General features: G+C 41.2%; 1 protein-coding gene across 5 annotated transcripts in view; it reads right to left on the bottom strand.

Annotated features, from left to right (window-relative positions):
* STK39 (serine/threonine kinase 39) overlaps window positions 1-19,086 on the bottom strand; it is a 318,329-nt gene that overhangs the window by 182,882 nt on the left and 116,361 nt on the right. For all 5 annotated transcript variants that reach the window (XR_013557279.2, XM_060624836.3, XM_060624837.3 and 2 more), the window contains exons 9-10: window positions 17,030-17,078; window positions 16,862-16,927 (exon numbers count right to left, since the gene is read on the bottom strand). Coding sequence is in view for 4 of the 5 variants with exons in the window: in XM_060624836.3 (XP_060480819.1) it covers window positions 16,862-16,927; window positions 17,030-17,078 (115 nt within the window). In the remaining variant the exon portion in view is untranslated. The remainder of the gene's footprint in view (window positions 1-16,861; window positions 16,928-17,029; window positions 17,079-19,086) is intronic.

The raw sequence follows: 19,086 nt of genomic DNA, 5'->3' as shown, positions 1-19,086 counted from the left end.
GGAGATACTACAGCTCTGCCTGGCTCGCAACCAGCACAACATAAGACAACAGACCTCACATGCAACAACTAGGAGGGGGACACTGCTTCGGTGGAGTTCGGAGCATAGACAGGTGGGAAGGTGGCAAGACAGGTGGGAAGAGCATTGCTCAAAGGTCCATAGAAAAAAGAGAAAAGCAGTGGATGAGATACAGGCATTTTCCCTGTACCTACAGAATATAAAGCAGGACTAGTAAATCACTTTCGTAGAGTGAGCTTAACAATATGGTTTCCTTCCAAATCTGGAGACAAACCAGGTCTGTCTCAATCCCTTGAACCGTTGCCAACTGACCAGCTTATTAAAAACACAGAGTCCTGGGCCATGGCCCAGATTTACTGAATGTGAATCTTTGGTTAAGGGGCCTGGGTATCTGCACAGTAATTTTCAGAACCACTAGGTGTTAAGCTTCTACAGGGAAAGGGGACAGAAGAATATCTCTCAAGGTGGTAACTAAAAGAAAAGCAGAAGGGATCCCATGGAAATGACATCATATTATAGAAAATGTCAGCAGGAGAGGAGGTCATTTATTTCCAAAAACTTTTACTTTGCTCTGTTAAAAAGAAAACCACAGGCCCAAAATGGAGTGACTTAGACCAAGTCACCACACTAGGGCCTACCGCCTAACCTGGGTGCAGTTCCAACCTCCCTCGAAAATGCAGTCTTACCCAGGCAGTGGGAATTTTCCGGTCAGCACCAATGAGGTAATCTGTCACGTGGGTCCTCTCCATCCCGCAAAGGAAGATGAGGTAAGCCACCTAGGAAGACCCTCTGCCCTTCCCCCTAAGGGAAGGTGACCTTGCCTAAAACAATCCTTTCTTTGATTTTGCCAATAACTCCTTGCCCCACCCTCTTTCCCATAAAAATCTTCCATTCATAACAACTCCTAAGCATCTCTCTACTTGCTAGATGGAAAGCTGCCTGACTCACGAATTGCTTAATAAAGCCAATTAGGTCTTCAAACGTACTCAGCTGAATTTTGGGTTTTAACAGTTCTAACAGATAAATTAATGATGTCTGTTAAAAAATACATTAAATGGGGAGCCTTTCTAATTATAACTTTAAAATCCATAAATAAATGAAGAAATCTGGAATCTTACAATGAAAACAGAAACGAATAACACAGTTCTAAATAAACTTGAGTAAATTGAGGTCCTTAAGGAAACGACTAAGCCTGTGAGTGCTGGCGGAGGAGCAAGAACAAACAGTTCTATTTGAAGAACAAGGGTTCGCTTCTGGGGCTCTGTGGAGACAGGAAGAAAGAAGGAAAGCACAAGGTGAAATCACTAACCTCAGACTTTAATTTCCTTAAGAAAATAAAAGACAATCCTCACATGACATTTAAATACTTCCTTAGGCTCACTTGTATAACACACAACTCCTTCCTTATAGAACATTTCCTGAGGCACAATGAGGGAAAGGGAAAGGCAAAAAACACACGAGTGGAATCCCTGTTATATCACAGATGCTGCATAAGGATTTGATATAAACTGTCGCATTTAAACATCACAAAAACCCTCGGCAGGTGGGAAGGTGAGGAGATGGAGTCTCAGAGACGGTGGGAGACTCACCCAAGGTTCAAAGCCAGACAAGGGGCAGTGAGGATATAATCTCAAGGTTATACTTCTTAAAAACATCCTATGTGATGATTCAGAAAAGAAGAAACAAAAAATGGGGTTCCCAACTCTAAAAGCTGTAACTGGTTAAGATCATAAAGGATCTGAACCAGGACATGAGTACATAACAAAATAAAATAAATAGGAATCAAATATAAAAAATTAAAAATAAAATTAAAAAAAAGGAAAAGCTCAGCACCCAAAATGTTGGGTGCTGTCCTTTGACTGTGACACCGGGCAGGACCAATGCCTGCCACAGCACAGACGGCTGACGTCGGACCTCCATAATGAGCGCTCGAAAACCATAAACTAAGGGATGATGAAAATGGCTGGATCATTTCTCAGGCTGGCAGCTGGTTTATCATTTGTTCTGGACACAGAGACTTCAGTGACAGAATATTGAGCAAAAACACCTCGTAACACTGCACACTTAGCCCCGTCCTCACACACTGAAAATAATTCCTTAACTAAGAACACGCTGCAGAACAGTAGGGCTCCCCATACTTTTCACCACTGATGGCTCTCTCCTAAGTACGTTTAATGGCCCTAAGAGTTCAGGAACCCAAGCTGGGACCTCCATAATAGGCTTCATATCGATCAGCTTTTAGTACATGGTTCATTCTAATCCCTCCTAAAGCTACTGAAAGTCTCAAGGTTGCAAAACTGCCAGAAGACCTGGGATGCTCTCTGCAAAACAGTTAACTGAAGATCTACAAAAAGGGAAAATAAAATAAATGTATATGGATAACATTTCAATAGCAAAAATAAATAATAATATTAAATACTGTATGCCAGGCACTGAGCTAAGAACATGCATGTGTGTGTGTGTGTGTGTGAGTAATACATTATTGTACAGGTGACAGACCTGAGACTCAGACCGGGATCTGAAATACAATGCCTACCATTTTAAACATTAGTAAGCCAATATGCATCAATAATTATAAGGCATTTACTCTTCGACCAAGCAATTCTATTCCCAGGAACATACCCTAACAAAATAAGTAACACTGGATGCAACAGTGCATTGCACAATGATGTTCATCTCAGTATGGTTAATAGTGAAAAAAATTGGAAACAATCTAAATGTCCAATAAGAAAGAACTGATTAGTCATTCTTATAGAACATCATACAGTCATTAAACCTAACTTAGTAAATTTCGGTTTCTTGACACAAAAAGATGTCACAGGTGGACATGAAAACACAGGGAGAGTCACAGAACAATGAATACAGCACGGTTCCAATTTTGCTTTCTGCAGAAAGCCCTCTTTGACCTGAAAGTGAAGTCTGCTGAGGATGGAGGGGGCTGATACTTCCTATGCAGAGAGGAAAGCAGCCTGTGCAGGATCCTTGGGCAAACAGACACATGGAGAATGGGGGCGCGGGGGTGGAGAATACCGAGAGAAGTCTTAAGGATAAGGAAGGGACTAGACCAGGGCGAGCACTGGAGGCCCAATTCATGATTCACTTTTCACTCTAGAGGATCAATGAGAAGCCACTGAACCATCTGCATTTCACAGATGAGGCCAGGCAGGGTGGGGGTAGTTAGCTGATGCCCCAGGTCACTCTGTAAGCAAGTGGCAGAGCCAGGGTCTAGCTGGGGCCTGTCTGAAGCACCCACGCTTAGACTTACCTTTCAGCACAGACTTTTGTGGATCCCATCTTCCTGACCAAGATTTCCATTTCCTTTTGGGCCTTTTCCACCTCTTTCTAGGCTTCGTCTCTCACTTTCCTCTTCCTACCTCCTACCACTTTCCACAAAGTCACAGAGAAAAGCCCACCTCTCAGCACTTTGCCCTTATCCACCGAGGGAGCCCTTCCAGCCTGGATAACACAGGACCTTCCCGGTTCCTCACCAACCGAACTCATCAGCTAACAAAGTGGATGCAACACAGCCAAAACAATTTCAAATGGCCTTTTAAATTTGGATTAAAGACTGTTATTTGAATTTCTTAGCTCTATTACTATTTCATAAGTTGTACAATGACTTCTTTCCTTTCCGTACGTGAGAAAAACAATTAAAAGTTATTATATGCTCTTCTAAATGAGTATTTGAATTTGTGAGAAGTAATTTAATGGGGAGCCTAGAAAATCCTGTATCAAAGTACAACTTTAACCGAGCTCTTGAATTTTAATTTGTTTTAAAACTAATTAATTTGTTTTAAAACTAACTAATTTGTTTTAAAACTAATTTGATGTAAAAATTTTTACAAAATACATGTATTTTACAAATTACAAAATGTATTCTGGCCTTTTTAAAAAAAAACACAATAAAACAATGCATCTTTATTCTATCAATCAAATTTAATTAACATAAAACAAGCACAGCCCCCCCCCCCCCCCCCCAGGAACACTGTTGGTTTTTTTTTTGTTGTTGTTTTTAATGTTTATTTATTTTGGAGAGAGAGAGAACATGAGCAGAAGTGGGGCAGAGAAAGAGAAAGAGACAGAGACAGAGACAGAGAGAGAGAGAGAGAGAGAGAGAGAGAGAAAGACAACCTGACGCAGGCTCCAGGCTCCATGCTGTCAGCACAAAGCCCAATGGGGGGCTCAAACTCACGAACTGTGAGATCATGCCCTGGGCCAAAGTCAGGAGCTCAACCAACTGAGCCACCCAGGTGCCCCTGGGAGCACTGGATTTTTAAAGCATGTGTACCATGCCCTCTGCTGGCCTCACCACACCATGAATGACCAGTGTGAGAGGGCAGGGAGGAAGGAGGATAAAACGTGTTCCTTTCCCAATATGCACAAAAGTTCCATTACTTTCTATCTCTATCACTTCCCCTTCTCCAAAATGTCATATTCACTTTAAAGATTTCAGGATCATGATCCAAATCATGATCATGATTAAGTGTAATCCAAAAGTAGTAGAGAGTACTGAAAACTAATTTAAGTCTAGTTTCAAAATATCTTCCTAATTAGACATGGCTTCCAAAGATGGGAAAACTTATGTACATCCCTGGCTGGGAAAAGAAAATGACAACATAGAACATGCTAAAGGCTAGGGACTAAACTTCTGCTGGCAAATAACCCAAAGTGGAGGGTGCATAAGTGTTCAATAATAAAATCTAACCATTCCACTTCATGATAAAGTGGCAAAGGTGAGTCAAGCTAACTGGCTCATCCAAGACTCTCAGCAAGTGGGAGATGACAAAGGATGTTCTACTAAAAGCAGATAATCTCTGGGGCGCCTGGGTGGCTCAGTCGGTTAAGTGGCCGACTTAGGCTCAGGTCATGATCTCGCGGTCCGTGAGTTCGAGCCCCGTATCGGGCTCTGTGCTGACAGCTCAGAGCCTGGAGCCTGTTTCCGATTCTGTGTCTCCCTCTCTCTCTGACCCTCCCCCATTCATGCTCTGTCTCTCTCTGTCTCAAAAATAAATAAATGTTAAAAAAAAAAAAAAGCAGATAATCTCTGAGTCTTGATCCTAAAATACAAGAAGATAGCACCAGCTAAAAAACTTCAAAACTATTCTCCTTTAAAGCTAAAAGATTAGCTTGGCCTCCCCCTCATGCTCTCACATCAACTCCTATAAAAGCCATCATCATGACTGCAATCTTGCTTCCTGAACTTCAATTCCAGATGGACTGAGATACTGTCCTGGGTACTGGGGACACAGGAACAAAATGACACTATTCCTGCACCCCAGCAAGGTCAGTCTGGTACAGAAGGCAAATGTGTGAGAAAAGTCACAGCAAACGGCGGTAAGGGCAACCGGGGGATGATGCCCCAGGTACAGAAGCGGCACCGATTAAAAGACTGATGAAAAACATCTGGATGCTGGGGTGGGGTGGGGGGAATGGGATGAGAAAACTTCAAACAACAGGTGCTAAATTCGGAAAGATACAAATTCAGGGAGAAAGAAAGATACAAATTCAGAGGGACCAGTACATGTAACTCCACGGAAAACACATGTGGGACTTCAGGAGTGCACTGGTAGAAAAGCTGAAGCAGTATAAGTCTGTAAGGATGCGTCAAGGGTGAGGTGGCAAGTGGCCGAAGGAAAGGCTGGAGAGCTGTCCAGACACAGGGAGCCTTGTATGGTCCTCGTCCTACAAGAGAGCGGACCTCATTCCATCAGTGGCAGAAGTGGGAACTTACCCTATAATTGACAAGAGGCCATTGAATGGTTCGAAACCAGAAAAAAGGTACAATCACATTAGGGTTTTGACAAGATCAAAAAAGCATCTGTTAACTTTTTATACTTGTGTTGCTGCAACTAGAGCCAAATTCCAAATTCCTTTCCATTCTTCATGGTTCATCAACTTTTTAAAAGAAATGGTATGCTAGTATTAGAGTGAGCTGTAAAGGTGAATAAAAGGCAAACCGCCTTAATAGGAGTCAGTACTTCTTACATTATCAGTGATGCTCAGTGAGCCCTAGATGAGCGGGCAGTCAGGGACTTCTCTCAGCCACCATGTATGGCAATTAAGTTTCAAAGTTACCTGATGCACTCAATCTTTGGAAAAAGTTAGCAAATTTCCCAAAGGTAAAAATGAAGCACAAAATGCATGTGAACACGCAGATGTCAAAAATCTAACTGGATGTTCAGGGAAATACAAATCAAAACCACACTCAGATATCACCTCACGCCAGTCAGAGTGGCCAAAATGAAGAAATCAGGAGACTATAGACGCTGGAGAGGATGTGGAGAAACGGGAACCCTCTTGCACTGTTGGTGGGAATGCAAATTGGTGCAGCCGCTCTGGAAAGCAGTGTGGAGGTTCCTCAGAAAATTAAAAATAGACCTACCCTATGACCCAGCAATAGCACTGCTAGGAATTTATCCAAGGGATACAGGAGTACTGATGCATAGGGGCACTTGTACCCCAATGTTTATAGCAGCACTCTCAACAATAGCCAAATTATGGAAAGAGCCTAAATGTCCATCAACTGATGAATGGATAAAGAAATTGTGGTTTATATACACAATGGAATACTACGTGGCAATGAGAAAAAATGAAATATGGCCTTTTGTAGCAACGTGGATGGAACTGGAGAGTGTGATGCTAAGTGAAATAAGCCATACAGAGAAAGACAGATACCATATGGTCTCACTCTTATGTGGATCCTGAGAAACGTAACAGAAACCCGTGGAGGAGGGGAAGGAAAAAAACAAAAAAAGAGGTTAGAGTGGGAGAGAGCCAAAGCATAAGAGACTGTTAAAAACTGAGAACAAACTGAGGGTTGATGGGGGGTGGGAGGGAGGGGAGGGTGGGTGATGGGTATTGAGGAGGGCACCTTTTGGGATGAGCACTGGGTGTTGTATGGAAACCAATTTGACAATAAATTTCATATATTAAAAAATAAATAAAAAATAAAATAAAATTAAATTAAATTAAAAAAAAAATCTAACTGGATGTGAAATAAGGCCACTGATTCCGTCTACTCATTTCCAGTAAAAGGAAACAATCCGTTCTCTACACACTAAAGTTGTACAAACAGTCTCTTTTACAATATTCTCAGAATGTATGTCATTATTTTTAAATTTCCAAAACTGGGTCTCCAAGATCTGTAAAAGTTTTAAAAACTCTCTTAAGCAATTGGTGTCTTTAAAAGACACCTCAATCTTAAAATACAGATGTTCTCCGTGACTGGGGCTGCCAGGATTGGCAAAGCACAATTTCCTCCATGGATCCTTTCTTCTTCTAAGTCAATGTCACCAGAAAGAGGCCACTTGCCCAAAATATATACAGTTTTTAACTCAATTTGTCAACAGAACTGAAAGTAAATTATGATGCTTTTTCCCTTTGTTCTTTCCTCTACCCTCACCTCTGCCTAATTCACCCCCAACACAAACACAACCCAAGCTCCTTACAGGCATGATGCCAAAGGAAGAAATCTATAACTGCAGGGTTTCTATAGACTAGTGAACAATTCCTGACTACAGGTTCCTAAATGAGCTATTCTGATAGCACCCCCTAGTGACCAAAAGCGCTTTTCTGAGCAAATGAACTCTACATTCTGAACTAAAATGCATTTAAAATGTAAAAATAATGCAGATATTAATGAGTTTACACTCTCAGGGATATCTGTCTCAGTTATGGACCCAGTTAATACAATAATTTTAACCTCTCTGGACAACTTTTCTCAGTATTAAAGTAGGAAAAATAACATCCTCAACCACCACAGTCCTCCTCCCTTTGAGGACGTGAGCTCCTCAGTAAGATATACTACCAATATGTCTGGTTGTTTTTTAAACAAGGGGAAAAGAACCGAAAGTAATAAGAGAACATGCACCATCAGGCCGACCTGAATCAAGAGGAGTATTTTCTGTTAAATCCAAAATACATGATGATAGTTATAGAGGTCTGTTCATTTCTCCTTCACAGTTACCGTATGCTTTGCATACGGAACTCCTTGTTCCCTCTATTTGTCTGGCTTTAAGGAGAACTGCAGGAACCAAGGAACTTTCTAGAAACAGTTTGCAACTACCCAGAACTGTACTAAGTTAAACTGTAAAATACTGGAAGATCTTAATCCTGTGGTCAAAATTGAAATTTTCTGACCACAATTTGACACGAATTACGTAAAATACAAAAGTTAGGTTACTTTGATCTGTTAATAGAAATGTAATTTTAAATGAAAATGGTAATAAGAAGTATTTAAACCTTCGCCCTTCAACCCCCATCCAGTAAAACAAAAAACAAAAAACAAAACACTCCAATTGACTAAGGTGCCTGGAACTCATGGCTCAGTAGGTACCTAACATCCTTTGATTCTTCTACTCCAAGTCTGAGACCTTCAACAAAACCAAAAACTTTTGCTCAGTTTGCCTGCAACAGCCACACAGAACTAAAGCCCTTCACTGCCCTCTACTGGAAAGACTTGGAACAAAATTAAAATCCATCCATCAAGCGTTTGAAATCACCTTACAGTATTTATTCTCTGGTTTCTTGATAATATATAACCTTCAATATCTTATGAATTAGCTATAATATTCCATGAGATTAAAAAAAGCAATTTTGTAGAAACTCAGAATCATTCTCCCTCTTTACTGACGAAAAGAAGAGTCTAAATGGTAGCAAACTGGGAAGCTGGCTGGCTTTGGACTGCCACTGTATGACAACTCAGTCAAGGTCCAATCTGGGTCTTAATTTTCAGGTCTACACACTGAACGATCACAAACCAGGCGATATTTATGCTCTTTTACACTCATACTTCAACATATGTATACTCTTTTTCAACCACTCTTAATCACCTATCTGTCCTGTCACTCAGGACTTCACTGGTTACTTACTACAAGGCGTCAGTGATTGACATAAATGTAAGCCAAGTGCCTAGCGTGGTGCATGAAGGTACACAATATGTATGGATTCCCTGCTCTCCTCTCCCCATGTTCCTGCATCCACCAGCTCCACAACCTTTCTCACTCTGGCAGTGCATATTCCACGCCCACATCCTAAGGCATCTATTCTCTGCTACTCTTTGAGTACGTCTTGTGCTGCCTACACCGTGTTCCCCACTGAAAGGGGAGTTTCACTGCCTGGGCTGTGTCCTTTATCTACTTGCACCTCAGTGCCCATTACTGGTAGCATGGTTGTAACGGCAGCAGCCATTGCAGCAGCTGCAGAAATGACAACAGCAGCAGTGGTACCCGCAGTACGGCAATGAAAAACGTTACAAAAACAATAATGACATTATAATAATACAACTGTAATAATAAAGCAATATGTGTGATTATAATAATAAAACTCACTATGATTATAACTAGTGCCATTTATTATTTTGTGCCAACCAACCCCTGTGTCACACACGCTTCCTACGCCGTACCTGAAAAACACACGTAGGTATCGTTACTTTCATTACTTTCCCCATTTCATGAATGAGAAGCTGAGCTTCTGGCAGGCTGTGACAACTGTTGATGCTATCAAACTCCCACTAGCCAACTCTCTTCCCTTCAGAATCTCCAAAGCCCACTTAGCACCTTACTCCCCCCACATCTGCTGAAACCCTGGCAAGCTTCAGAGTCCTACAATGATGTTTACAGCATCTCCTGGTGCCCAAGAATGGCATGTGTTACATTGTTACATGGAAGACTACCTGCTGGGGAGAATGACAAAGGCACCTCCCCTTTTCCTACTTAGACCCTCTCACACTGCCCACCTTCTCCATCTATGTTTCCTTTCTACCCTCTCCCTTCTCTTCTTCCTTCTGAGGTATGACTTGGTGGAAAGAGCACAGAACCAGAAATAAGAACTGCCTCTAATTAGCCGTGTGACTTCGGACAAGTCAGTTCACCTCTCACACTTTCAACTGCAAAGTGTAACGATAATAGCTGCCCAACCTGTTTTCAGGCATGGTTGTTTAGAATACATAAGGAAGCATACGCAGAAGTGATCTAAAAGCTGTGAATGAGTATCAGCTGTGTGTATTTGATTCTCAATATTCTTTGGTCTTCTCACACATACACACACACACACACACACACACACACGCACAAATGCACACAGTGCTTCTTTCTCATGGTAGAGAGGATTGGCTGCAGTAAATTTGCTGGCTTTTGCCCACTGCCAGCACCTCGCTAGGGCAGAAAAGAAAACATGAAGATGTGAATAGGCAACAGCAATGAAATAATGGTTGTTGTCCTTCTCCTTCTTTCTTTACTTTTCCATGGGCTTCTTCTCCATCCCATCCAGACCAACAGCAAAAGAAACAACCTTCATCACCCACTTCACCTGCCCAACTCCAGGACTCCCCTTGCTCCCTATTTCACTGCCTACTTCTAAATTTTCCACCTATGTACCCACAATTATCATTCCTTATTTACAAGATAGTCACGGCAGCCTGTGTTGGACTGAGCACTCACGACGTGTCAAACACAGTGCTAGACATCCTGCACAGATCGTCTCTCATCGTCACGGCAACACACAGTAAGTGTCCTTGGCTCCATTTGACACACTGGGCTCAGAGAGATAAGCCAGCTCACCCAGTGAAGGACAAAGATCCAGCTACTGCTGCTTCTAGACCAGACACCATTCCTACTCCCTAGCTAAATCTAAACATCACACTCTAGTCAAGTGTTCCTTATGCAAAACATTGGTTAGAAATCACAGGGAATTCTTACCATTAATATCCTATGAATGTACAACCACAGTGGCATAAAGCATAAAGGTTTCCTTGAAAAAAGGCTAAGGACCCTGTACAGTAAGTACGTTCACTTTACCTTTTAATGTTTAATATAATGAAAAAAATGTTATTTCTCCTATTAAGAAGTGATTGTGTTTATTACAGTGAAGAAGCTGGCAGGCACCACCTTAAATGTGTGACCAAAGTTAACATCACCAGTAAAGGAATAAACCAGCATAAACCGGCATCATGGGACTCTCAACGTGCTATGCTGAGAAGAACACAGCATCATTCCAAGGTATTTCTGGAAAAAAATGCATAAACTGAATGTAATCACAAAGAAACAGCAGAAAAACACCCAACTGAGTGCCATTCTACCCAATAAATGGCCTGTATTCTTCAAAAGTGTGACTGTCAGTAAGAGAAAAGTAAAGTGTATTCCAGATGAAAGGAGACAAAGGTAGACAACAACTATATGATTCTGGACTGGACCCTGGGCCAGATACATGGCCAGTGGCAAAACTGGCAAAATCTGTATAAGATCTGAACATTAAGTAATCGCACTGTGTCAATGTTAACTTCCTGATTTTGATAATTATACCGTTCGGTAAGAGAATGCCCTTGTTTTGAGGGAATGTTCACTAAAGTAATATTTAAAGATAAAGGGCATGATGTCTATAACTCTGAAATGTTTCAAAAGAGAGAGAGAAAATACAGAAATTTTTTGTGCTATTTTTGTAAATTTTTGTAAGCCCAAAGTTATTTCAAAATGACAAGTAAAACCAGAAAGGACAAATCATGAACACACATTAAGTATTAAATAAGTATGAACTGTAACAATTCCTACCCATTTATTTCTAAGCACATGGGAGGATCAGATGAAGTCAACTCCCCGGGTCCTTAATACAAAGCCAAACTTACAGCCTGATACAAGAAATTCTGGGACCCACAAATACCACACTACTTTTTTCAATCCATAATTGTTCCATCCAAATGCAGCAGTGATACATGTCTTTCCTTCCGACAGCGACTAATCATTTGTAACTTCTCAATTTCAAAATTGAGAAAATTCCAATAAAAACCCTCCAGTGATTCCTCTTCCCATGAAAACACGGCAACTGCCACAGAAACAACAGTGTGTGGCGATTCCCCGACTTCATCCCTTCTCTGGCCAATATGCTTTCTGGTTAAGCAGTTGGCATTTAGTTATCTGTAGAGCTACTAACTCTTTGCCCCTCTCCTGCCATCAGTGGGTTTTAGCTACAGAAGGTGTGAGTCAGTGTTCGCATCACTAACATAAAGCAGAGACACAAACCAACTCTGACACTTAGATGGTCCTACAGAAAATGCACACATCCCTAAGCATCAGATTCATTTCTGGCAGAAGGATGTACACTCTTCCCCACACAGTGGAACACCTCACGTTCAAGCATTCAACCCCTAAAGACGGCTGGAGACAAGCCCCTAAAAAATCACATGAGAAGGAGTTAACGGCTATGAGGCCTTTTCTTCTCATGCACAAGGATAGGTGAAGAGTTGAAAAGAAATTATAGGTGTACTTACTAACCTTGTTCTCATGGGTCATTATTAGTACATTCTCATTTAGAATTCACAGACTATCTTGTGGTCCAGGAACCCCAAATCTCTCATTACCCTTCACCACATGCCTGAAGTCAGACAGAATTTCCATTTCAGAGAAAAATTAGGGTAAACAAAAATCAAGATGATCCCTAAGCAACACTGTCTGTCAGCAAAAAAGAGCCCCAAATGGACCAAATACTATGCCTCCAGGATAAAAACAAATATCCCTAATTTCAGCGATGACCACACACACACACACATAATCATTTTATGTCACTAAATTACCAGGAAAGCCACACTGATTTTTTTTTTTTCTTTCTGATTTAGAGGAATCACTCAGGATGAAGACAAGATCACCTACCCATGGCCCCCAACTAATGCTTCACATTCTGGCCAAACATGAATGTGATAGGCCTCTACCTCTCTAGTGCCAAAGGACAGCGCTGGTGGGCTCTGTGAGAACAGCTACAACTGGCCCCTTTCTCTTTTAAATATGAGAACTATTCATGTTTAAAAAAAAACACATATTTAAAAATATCTCTTAATTTTTGTTACTATTAGGGAGGAGAAGCAGAAACTGTTGTTTATGATAACAAATTTCAAATCAACACAGGTTGCCTCAATGTCCAGAGCTTGGTCAACAGGCCCAGTTTCCATGTAAACACTGGTAATATCAATGGATTCTCTGTTTCTATTTTTAAAAAAATTAACATTTATTTATTTTTGAGAGAGAGACAGAGAGAGAGAGAGACAGAGAGACACAGCACGAGTGGGGGAGGGGCAGAGAGAGAAAGAGACACAGAATCCGAAGCAGGCTCCAGGCTCCGAGCTGTCAGCACAGAGCCCGACGCGGGGCTCAAACTCACAAACTGTGAGATCGTGACCTGAGCCAAAGGCAGATGCTCAACCGACTGAGCCACCCAGGCTCCCCATGTTTTTTCTATTCTTTAAACAACAAATTGAGGAGACAAAAATCAAAGGACCAACAAGTAGCCTCTGAGGAACAAATCTACACCAGGAAACTAGAACATGATCAACCAGGAAAATAAGCAGCTGAGTGAATGTCAATAAAGAGAAGTCCAAAAATGGATGACACAACACTAAAAACTCTCCCATACCAACTTTTACACTGGATAAACACTATAAGAACCTAAGACAAGCAAAGACATCCTACAACAAAGGTTTTCAATGCTCATGGTGATTAAAATAATATTTACTTCCAAGTGGCCAAGGCTGCAGGATAAGTTTCAAATAAGGAACAGCATAGTCGCTTACCAACATCATGCACACCAAGGAGAGAGGGAGGTTTGTCTGCTATTAACGGGAATCCTAGGAACAAGTGTATGTCAAGCATTTTAGGTGAATAAAAAAAAATGGCCTTTCCTTGGTACACTCAAGCATATGTGTTCACTGAGTTAGCAAACATTTGTGGGCACTTGATATGAGCAAGACACGCACGGTGATCGATGTTCTGGTCAGCATACCTGCCATGGAGCCTATGGGCAAGGAGAGGAGTGTAGCTAATAACCAAGATGCAATTTAAAATGAGAATTAATAGGGGTGCCTGGGTGGCTTAGTCGGTTAAGTAACCAACTCTTGATTTCAGTTCAGGTCATGATCTCACACTTTGTGAGATCAAGCCCCACATCAGGATCTGTGCTGACAGCTTGGAGTCTGCTTAGTATTCTCTCTCTCCCTCTCTCTCTGCCTGCATGCGCACTCTCTCTTTCTCTCTCCCTCTCTCTCAAAATGGATAAATAAACTTTAAAATGAGAATTGTAACACGAAAACAGCAGACTTGATGAAGCTAGAGAGCAAGAATAACATTACTATGGGCCACTCTTTTTTTTTTTTTAATTTTTTTAATGTTTATTTATTTTTGAGAGAGACAGACAGACAGACACAGACAGAGTGTGAGCTGGGAAAGGGTCAGAGAGGGGGAGACACAGAATCCGAACCAGGCTCCAGGCTCTGGGCTGTCAGCACAGAGCCTGACGTGGGGCCTGGACTCACAAGCTGTGAGATCATGACACAAGCCAAAGTCGGACACCCAACGGACCAAGCCACCCAGGCGCCCCACACTCTCTTTTCTATATGATGTTTAAAGAACTAACATATTCTCCCTTTACACTTCTCTGACTCCAAGATGGGCAGCCACTTTCCACCTGAAGGGATGGATGACAAAACAAGCCTGAGATTTAAGTCTAAAACCCAGAAATAAGTAAACGGCAGAAGACATGCTTGAAATATCACAGGTCCCCAAACTCTAGCTGCTTACTGTTTACGATACATGCAAAATGGGATGTGGAATGCAAAGAACACTAACATGTAATAGATAACTTAAATATTTTTTTAAAAGAAAGAAAATAAAGCCAGAGCCTGGAGAGTTTCTTCACTTTTCCAAAATGACAGACTCTCAAAGGAAAGCATATGTTAGTGAGGAAAGTAGACAGAGTGAGAACTACAGGTGGTTGACTTGAGCTGGAGTTTAGAACGTGAGGCTGGATGTTGAAAGGGTGCCATGAATTCGAGGCTAAGGAGGTTGGCCTTTATTTGATAGGAACTTTGTTTTTCATTTATTTGCTCTTGGAGTTGTCTTTAGTTTTGGGAACCACTTTTAAGCAATTAGGTGATACGATCAGGAAGTTAATCCTGTGGTAACGTCTAAGAAGGAATAGAAAGGAGGAAGACAGGGAGGACAGGGAAAAGGTAGGTCTCAAACACAAAAATAATCCCAGTGTCCTGAGGTTGGGTAACTCAGACAGAAACACAGAACACAAGAAGATTAGGTTTGGGAGGGGAGGAAAACCACTGTACCTGAGAGGCCGGCAGGCCACCTGACAGGGAGGGACTGGGGGGTGCGAAGCTAAATAAAGCTCTGGAGAGAAAATACACCTGGCAAACTCCCTCTTGAGGGAACAGCTACAGGATGAGACCAGAAAAAAACAGTGAAACAAGCAGAGACCAACAAAAATGTTCTCTGAGGACCTCACAAATGGAACAAGCCAATGGCTCCCTAACAGTGTTTTTCAACTCAACACTTTAGATGCCTGATCAAAAGCCTCATGCTGGGACCACCTAGGTGGCTCAGTCGGTTACTCTGCCCCTCCCATGCTCATGTGTGTGCATGTGTGCATGGCCTCTCTCTCTCAAAACGAATAAATAAACTTAAAAAAATTTTTTTTAAAAAGCCCCATGCTAAGATCCCACACCCCAGAGAGAATCCTGCTGGCCCCAGGGAGGTAGTCGCACACCTACACAGAGTGGGTCGTTTCTTTTTTATTTTTTTAAATTTATTTTAGAGAGAGAGAGAGCATGCGAGCAGAGGAGGGGGGTGGCGGGGGAGGGACAGAGAGAGAGAGAGAGAGAGAGAGAGAGAGAGAGAGAGAGAGAGAATCCTAAGCAGACTCCATGCTTGGCATGGAGCCTGATGGGGGGCTCGAGTCCACGACCCTGGGATCATGACCTGAGCCAAAATCAAGAGACAGTAGCTCAACCAACTGAGCTACCCAGGCACCCCCGCTCCTTTTTTTTTTTTTTCTTTCCCAGAGTGGGTCATTTCTTAAAATCTATTTTTAAATCTGTTTCAAATAATTTTAAGGCATCCGCTAAATGTACTTCTTACTGAGCCTTTAGGAAAGGCAACGTCTGGAATGCAACATTCAGAGTTACTTCACCGAGGCATGATGAGATGCAATCTCGAACGCATATTCCTCTGCCAGTTTTATTTCAGAGCATATACCTCAGATTCATATCGGCTTTCCCTATAACTATTAACCATAAAAGGAGGGGGAGGAACCTTCCTTTCTAAATCTGTGATTACATAAATAATTTAAATTATAAATATCTAACATAATTTTAAAACCAAATTAAACCAAACCAGAGGTTAAATTTTGTTAGGTTTCATACCATAATGAAATCAGTAATTACAAAAAAAATAAAACTCTGGATAAATACGTAAATAAATACACTCACACATACACACCATTTTAAAAATCTAAAACCAAGAATGGAAACTTTTGCAGGTAATCATTAACATAATTCAGTTAACATCAGGTAAACTACAAGAGGGGCCAGGGTCTTTGATGAGGAAAGAACCAATATTCCAGATACTCAAGATAACCATTAAATTTGTAAATAAAATCGGATTAAAAATAAGATAACCATTGAAAACAGATTTTGATTTTCGTTTTCATCATTTCAAACTTCTTCCAAATGACTGCCCCCTCTTCTATAAAATCCAAAAGAAAGATATTCAAGGATCTTTCACCTCTCCAATGTTCATACCTCATCACAATCCCCTCCCCTCCGACCTTCTTTAAGCAAAGCTGAAAAATGGAAAGTACAAAATCATTCAAGTTTCACACTGTTTCCACAAATGCATTCACAACAAGCCAGAGATAGCCAAAAGGCAAAATGCAGCTATATGAGGAATTGCTAATCCGATAGCCTCTAAATAACACATCCTGAGTATGTGGCAATGTTTTTCTTATTTGTCTGTGGGCTCCATATCCCCGGGTGGGGAGGAGCCCATGCTGGGTCACAAAGACTATTGATGCTTACCTTTTTGGCTCTTTGGGCTATGTCTGGTGTTCTTGTAAGCAGCTTTTCAATCAGGTACTCTCTGTTCTGCAAAATAAATATTCCCAACAGTTTAACACCAAATATCACACATAGAAATTCATAGTGATTTCAAAATAGCAGATTTACGTGGGGTTTTAAGCATGTTACCTTGGCTTTCTGGAAGAATTTGCATTTTAAAAGTTCTGCTGCTGTGGGCCTGAAAGATCAATAATAAATTAAAGTTGAAACAATGACCACTCAATAAATACACTGCCGTGATGAAACAACTGAATCCCAGAATGTTTCTGGAAAACCAGTTTCAGGAATAGCAAAACCAGAAAACAAATTAATCATAAGCTGGCACCAAATCAAACAGTGCCGATTTTCCAGTTCTTTCCACTCTACTGAAAAACACATAAATTGCTGTAAGTTAAATATTTAGGGCACGATCAATTTTCCATCCTTCATCCTTACACTTCAACTAAGTGAATTCAGTGTTTCTTAAAGGTGGCAGACTGACACATCTGTGAGCTAAGTTCCTGTATTTATTAAGAAGCCGTGCAAGCTGCAATATGATCCTGTCAAAGAAACTATAGTCTACAGTGTCCTAGGATTTCCCAAGAGCAGCAGTTACCACAAGGGGCCCGCAACATGTGGACAAGCTCTCTCTGCCCACCAAGTGCAGTGCACACGCCCTAGTGGCTCTGGGGGGTAAGGTAAATGTGAGGGTGAATCATAAAATGCAAATTCATTTAAAAGCAATACTGGATTGGTCTGGCTCCTCATGGTGTCATTTAACTTGCTTCTCTATCCTGTACTTCCTATAAACTAAAAGTTAAATCTAAAAACTTGACTATATTGCATCAAGCATTTAGGGGAAGCATCCTTCATAGATGACACCATGCACTTCTCCCCACGGCACATCAGAGGTACCTGATGTTAGATTAACTCAATGGGAGTGATGCTAAGTTTAACCAACGAACCCCGGGCCTGAGACCTCTCCATTGTCAAGGTATGTTTTCACCAGGGCAATTGGCAAGCATTCTGTTGGGTAATACTTCGTTTGGCATTGTAGGAATTTTCCGTTCCCCTAACAATTTTAGCATCTTTGTCTTAAATGATTATTTCCTAACAGGCGGTAGAATGCTGATTTCCTACTTCTATCATTCCTTCTACCTTTACTAAATGGCATTCTTCCATAAAGAATAGCTTTCTTCCAAAATAGTTCCTTCTAAAACAAGCAGCCAAGCAGACAGAATCAGATGAATCCAGAGTATAAGACAATCAGCCAGACAACCAGCCTGATCTCTTCAAAAAGTCAGTGTCATAAGTGGAAAAGGAGAGAAGGGAGGGGACTGTTCCACATTAAAAGGGACTTAAAGAAACAAAACCAAATGCCACAGGAGACCCTTGCCTAAATCCTGTGTTTGAAGGGGAAGGGAGAGAAACAACAAAAGACATTTGGAAATAATTAGAGACTATGTGAATAGGCTAGATCATTAAGATGATTTTAGGGAATTATCAGTCATTTTCTTGGGTGTGGAAAAGTATTGTGGCTATGAGGGAACACATTTTTATTTGCAGGGAATGCAAGCTGAACTATTAAAGTCTGTTACTCACTTTCAAACTGTTCAGCAAATAAAATGTAGATAAATACATACATCAGATACAGAAAATATTCGTGACTACTGCTTCCAGGTGGTGTTATAGAAGCAAACACTGTACTATTTTTTTTTCACCTTTTTTTGTGTATTTAAAATTTTTCATAAAAAAAAAAAACAAACCGGGGAGGGGAGAGGGAAGCGTTACTGAATATTATGAGGTATTCATTCAGGCCATGATTACCGAAGGTACAAATACTACTGTGTTGAGAAGGGTGCAAGTTTAAAAGGAGTCCTCTTGGGGCGCCTGGGTGGCTTGGTCGGTTAAGCGTCCGACTTCGGCTCAGGTCACGATCTCACGGTCCGTGAGTTCGAGCCCCACGTCAGGCTCTGTGCTGACAGCTCAGAACCTGGAGCCTGTTTCAGATTCTGTGTCTCCCTCTCTCTGACCCTCCCCCATTCATGCTCTGTCTCTCTCGGTCTCAAAAATAAATAAACGTTAAAAATAAATAAAATTAAATTAAAATAAAATAAAATAAAATAAAATAAAATAGAGTCCTCATGGGGCGCCTGGGTGGCTCAGTCAGTTAAGCATCCGACTTCTGCTCAGGTCATTGATCTCAC

Source organism: Panthera onca, chromosome C1 (assembly GCF_046562875.1).
Source record: "Panthera onca isolate mPanOnc1 chromosome C1, mPanOnc1 haplotype 2, whole genome shotgun sequence".
NCBI classification, from domain to species: Eukaryota; Metazoa; Chordata; class Mammalia; order Carnivora; family Felidae; genus Panthera; species Panthera onca.
This window is presented reverse-complemented; position numbering and strand designations above follow the sequence as displayed.